This window comes from Lactuca serriola, chromosome 7 (genome assembly GCF_051521515.1).
Source record: "Lactuca serriola cultivar US96UC23 chromosome 7, Lser_US96UC23_V15, whole genome shotgun sequence".
Lineage (NCBI taxonomy): Eukaryota > Viridiplantae > Streptophyta > Magnoliopsida > Asterales > Asteraceae > Lactuca > Lactuca serriola.
The window spans coordinates 16,295,553-16,301,438 of NC_136414.1; the positions used below are offsets into that span (position 1 = coordinate 16,295,553).

Sequence of the window (5,886 nt, forward strand, 5' to 3'; positions counted from 1 at the left end):
TGACTAGTTCCATTAGAATCCCAGATTACCAAAATACCCTCAGAAGTCACACTTGGTCAACCATGGTCAAAGTCAAAGTCAACGGTCAAGGTCAACAGTCCATGTTGACCCAACTCGTAGAGTTCATTTACTAACTCATCGAGTTCCTTCAGAACTCAGAAACCAAAAACTCAAGTCAACTCATTGGGTTACTTGAGTAACTTGTCAAGTTCTTCAGTGTCCAGAAGTATGGGAAAACCCTAATCAACTTGTCGAGTCATCTCACCCACTCGCCGAGTTCACTTAGAATCCAGAAGGCGGGTAAAAACTATCCAACTCGTTGAGTTGGTTATGCAACTCACCGAGTTCCTTTAGCCCTTTTCTCATTCAGAAGCTTTTAAGCGAAGCCAAGGCTCTAAACTGTATATCTAGCCTCCTAGGGTGTAGTTACGACGTAAAGTTGCCAACTTTACGTGCACGTAAGGCCTCAAGAGGCTAAAACACCCAAATCTAGTCTTAGGAAGAGGTTTAGGGTGTGGAGAAAGGCCAAGACTATAAAGGCCTCAAGAGGCTAAAACACCCAAATCTAGTCTTAGGAAGAGGTTTAGGGCATGGAGAAAGGCCGACAACTTTATGACTATGGGGCCTAGAGGAGTCCAGATTTGAAGTTACAACTTCAAATCATGCTCAGCTTCCAAAAATGGATCCAAAGTGGGCTAAAAAGACCCTAAACTCTTGAATGGATAGATCTAACAAGAAAATGATCAAGGTAACGACTTTTTACCTTCAAAATATTGCTACAACTGAGTAGATTCTGGAAGGTTAGCTCGTTTATAGTTTTCTTCTGGACGATAGGGTGATAATGGAGGTTGGAGAGAGGACTTAAGGTCCTTTAAATAAGGTGCAAACTCTAAAAATTAGGGTTTTCATGCATAGCCTCCACTCGTCGAGTTGGGTCCTCCGACTCGTCGAGTAGGCTTCATAATCTCCGCAGTCGGATCAGTTTCTACATGACGTGTTGAGGTAGCCAACTCGTCGAGTAGGTCTAAAAATATGAATATATAAGCTTCAAATTTATACATGGGAGCCAGGATGTTACAATTATAATGTGAAATTCCACAAAAACATAGAAGTAATCTAGAAAACCCATCAGTAGTATTAGAGCCTAAGGTTTTTTCTATGATATGCATATCTATGAAACCCTAAAAGAAACCAAAAAAATCTAAAATACCTAGCCCTCTAGGGTTTTCGAAAATTGCCTTTCCTTCTTTCCTTTTTTGGAATATTATAAGGTTTCCTACTTTCCTTATTTGATATTTTTATTGTCTTAAACAATCAAACAACTAAAACTAGATAACATAAACCCTAATTTTCGAATATAGGGAAAGCATGAAGATTAAATAGATGGATTAACTAAAAGTGTAATTAAAGATATTTTTTGAATTCTTAAATGATTTAATTAATTGTTTAATTAAAAGATAAACATTTAATCAAAGATTGTTTAAGAGATTAATTAATTAGTTGTTAATCAAGATAATTAAATTTAAACCTTGTATTTTTAAAAGGTTTTAAAATACACCCTATACATATGTATGAGATTATTAATACCATATATATATATATATATATATATATATATATATATATATCATAAATTCATCCAAATCAAGAGTAGGCCTCATTCATGAAGCCACACTATATGAGATATATATAAGGAAACGACATATAAAATGACCATTGAATGGGTGTCCTTTTCACTCACTGCTTCTTTGTATGGTGGAGGGTTGTTAGCCGAAAGGGTTTGATAGAACACTATCGTATTAAAAGTACAATATATATGTACTCGAAGCTTCTATAAAATCCCACTCTAGTTACTTAGGATAAAATGTTAAATTGTATGGCAATCCATGAAAATGCACTCAATTTCTTTGTGGGTCATTAATGGAGTGTGTTTGGTTAACCATCACACTAATCTGGGACTATAAAGGTGAAATGATGTCATAACTCGAGTTTATGTTTGTTGATGGATCATGTATGGTTAACCGGTACATCAATGTGAGATCATAAATGAGAACGAGGTTATCACGTGGGTTTGCATGGTTATTAACATCTTGTTTGTGATCCTCGGCGTCCCAGTCACAAATTGAAGAGCATAATCTAAGATTAAACATGCCATTTAAAAGTTTAATGAATATAGAATGATCTAGGAATTTCATATTAGATTAAAATTTGGTTAAGCGTTTTTCCTACATAAAATAAATTCATAATTAGATTACACCATCCCTCTTCTTAATTTCGAATTGTATTTATGGATCCTAGCCTTGAATATTAATTTGTGTTAAAAATATTAAGCAATAATCAACTAACTAAAATCTTATCTCTTATTTTAGATGTCTAAATGGTGATGTTCCTCCTCCTCACCCTCCTTCACCCACTTACAACTCTACTTTTTTGTCGATCCTTTCAAAAGACAAGCTTACTGGTCCAAGCTACACATACTAGATGCGTAATTTGAAGATGAAATTGCAATATGAGTACAAATAGTATGTCCTCGACACTCTGGTTCCCAAAATTGACAAAGAAACTGCCACTCCTGAGAAACTTGCAGAATATAACAAACCCATTGACAACGTCAATGAAATTGCTTGCATTATGATTGCAACCATGACATCTGACCATCAAAAGTCCAAAAAGGACTAATGAATTTATGAGATGAACTTGGATCTTACTCAAATATTTCATAAGAAAGCCAGGAAATAGTGTTATGAAGTCGTCAAGGCCCTCATGGAATGAAAATTGAAAGAAGGGGAATCAATGTGTGCTCATGTGTAGAAGATACAGAGACACGTAGAGAAGGTTGAGAAGCTCAATGTAAATTTAAACAAGGAGCTTTCTGTTGACTTGGTGCTTAACTCCTTTCCCGATATTTATGATTACTTCATTTTGATTTATCATTTGAACAATACTAAGACCGTATTGATTGAGATTCATAGCCTGTTTCAAACCGTTGAAGCAAAAATGAAGAAGACTCATTTAAACGGTTTTGTAAGTGCCACAGTCATGGCTATTTAACAAGGCAAGGGGAAGAAGAGAAAATCCTACTCCCAACCCATGTGGAAAGCAAAATCCCATTCTAGAGAGTCCAGTGGGTTAAAAGGAAAGTTCAACTTCGATGTTTTTTCTATTGGTGATCCTAAAGAAGTTGTGTGCTTTCAATATGGCCAGAAGAGACATTGGAAGAGAAGCAGCTGCCCCAAGTACCTACAAGAAGTGAGAGACGTAAAGGGAAAGGTGTATGACTCTACATCTGATATTTACTCTATTGAAATCCATAACACTTATATTTCAAACTCTTGGATCCTTAATAGAGGATGTGGTTTCTGCATTTTTTTATATGTAGGGACTAAGGGAAAGTGAATAGATTGAGCATGGAAAGCTGAACTTGATAATTGGGAATAAGTGGAAGTTGGTTGTTACTAGGATTGGGACTTAGAAGCTTATGTTTCATAGTGTTAGGGTTAATTTGAACAACTATTTTTATCATTAGAAATGTAAAGAAACATAATTTATTTTCATGCATTATTTAGACAAGGTTATCATTATGGTTTTGACAATAATGATCTTGCAGTTTCAATTTATAAAAATGATGCATTTACTATCAAAGCCTATCCTTATAATGGTGTATATGAAACTGTTGTGTGTGTTAATGAACTTGGAAATTGTGTTTATAATATCAAATCTTCTAATAGTTTAGACAAGGCATGCATATGGCATTGTCATCTTAGGCACATAGACAAGAAACACATTGCCTAACTCCAAAAGAATAGAGTGTTGGAATCATTTGACCTAAAGTAAGATGATGAATTCGAATATTGTATATTAGGAAAGATCACTAACTCACCTTTCACTGGTACTTGTGAATGAGGTGAAGGATTGTTAGACTTAATACAAGATGTATGTGGGCATTTATGATCCACTACAAGTGATTCTAATCGCTACTATGTGTCGTTTACTAATGATTATAGTAGATATGACTATGTCTACTTAATCAAAGTTTTGAAAAGTTCAAAGAGTTTAAGTACGAAGTAGAGAATCAGTTTGGCAAGATAATAAATATTATCCAATCTGATAGAGGTGGATAATATTATAGTATCGATTTTCAATGACTATCTTAAGGAAGGTAGAATCCTTTCACAATTCTCACCTCCTAAAACACCACAACTTAATGGTGTAGTTGAGAGGCAAAATCGAACCTTGTTAGACATGGTCCGTTCCATGATGATTCGAGCTTCACTTCCTACATCGTTCTTGGGTAATGCCTTAGAGATAGATGCCCATATCACATATCTTGTTCCTACCATGATGTTTGCCAAAACACCTCATGAGATGTGGACAGTGACATATACCTCACTCGTACATATCAAGGTATGGGGTTGTGATTTTTATGTTTGACATGAAACCCAAGACAAATTGGAACCTAGAGCCAATAGGTGTATTTGTAGCTCAAGTGAGAACATGGTTTTTGTAGCTCAAAGATGAGTTTTTCGCGAGAAAGAGCTCATATCGAAAGATGATAGTAGGAGTACGATTGATCTTGAATAGCTTCAAGGGTCATCTAATAAAGGAAATATTGATGGCACTAGCTCTCAACCTGAGGCCGAAGATGTTAATCCTATTGACAATCCATTACCTCTTCATCGATCCAGTAGAGTATGCATGCCACCATCTTTTTATGGTTTCCATATTACGAAGGATGAGGACACGTTTACCAGTGATAGTACACTGGTAAATTTGGATGAGACAACTAACCACAAGGAAGCAAAGGCAGGACTTGAGGCTAAAAAATGGAAAGAGGCAATGGATAGCAAGATTCAATCCATGTACAATAACCTAGTGTGGACTTTGGTTGATCAGACACCTGGTCGTAAGACAATAGGTTGTAAATGGATCTCCAAGAAGAAGATCGATATGGATGGTAATGTACAGACCTTCAAGGCAAGTTTGTTCGCAAAACGCTTTACTCAAACCCAAGGGGTTGATTATGATGAGACATTTTCACCCGTTACAGAGATTAAGTTGATTAGGGTAATGCTTTCCATAACTGCTTATCATGGCTATCAATTATGAAAAATGGATGTTAAAACTACTTTCCTTAATGGGAAACTTACTGTCGATTCTTACATGGATCAGCCAAAAGGTTTTGAACATGCCAAATTCCCTAATAAAATGTGAAGCTTGAGAAATATATCTATGGATTCAAACAAGCATCTTGCAGATGGAATATTTGCTTCCATGAAAATGTCAAGGAGTTTGGATTTTCTAGAAATGAGGATGATTCATGCATGTATGTCAAAGCTAGTGGGAGTATAATGACCTTTCTAGTTTTGTATGGTATTAACACATGGAATTAATTTTAGGATTTAAGGAATTAACTAAAACTACAGGGGCTATTTAGCAATTAATTAATAGTTATGGATTTGGGCTCTTGGACCCCCCTAGAAGGGTTGGATGAAAACTTCCAGGGAAGCCCTAGAATTTTCATCCAAGGCCTAAGGGATGGGAGTCCTTGGGTTGCCTATGCCTTAAGCTGGAAATTTGGCCAATGCTTCTAAACTCTAAGAAGATCCGAATTCTTGGCTTCCTGCTCCTCTCTCCTCTCACCCTCTTGCTTAGTGTGTTTGTGAGTCATTATAGGTGTTACACTTTGGAAACTTGCTCTCAAGTCCAAGATCTTCAAGGATTTCATTTTTATTACAACAGAACAATCAAGGTATGTATCCTAACCCTAGTTTATTTTTAATTTCGAAAATTATAATTGTCTCCTAGGGTTTCTTATTTTTTGTTCAATATTTTCATGTCCAATAGTGAAAACATATACCCTACAATTTAGGGATGCATGCACAGATA

The 5,886-nt window shown here is 35.8% G+C and overlaps 1 protein-coding gene across 1 annotated transcript; it reads left to right on the forward strand.

Annotated features, from left to right (window-relative positions):
• The first annotated feature begins 4,695 nt into the window (after window positions 1–4,695).
• Window positions 4,696–5,106, forward strand: LOC145063764 (putative mitochondrial protein AtMg00820). The gene has a single exon (XM_079011350.1). The coding sequence runs from the start codon at window positions 4,696–4,698 to the stop codon at window positions 5,104–5,106; it is 411 nt and encodes a 136-aa protein (XP_078867476.1).
• Window positions 5,107–5,886: the final 780 nt, after the last annotated feature.

Excerpts from the sequence above, each read along its gene's own strand:
- LOC145063764 (XM_079011350.1), top strand. The coding sequence starts at position 4,696 with ATGCCACCATCTTTTTATGGTTTCCATATTACGAAGGATGAGGACACG.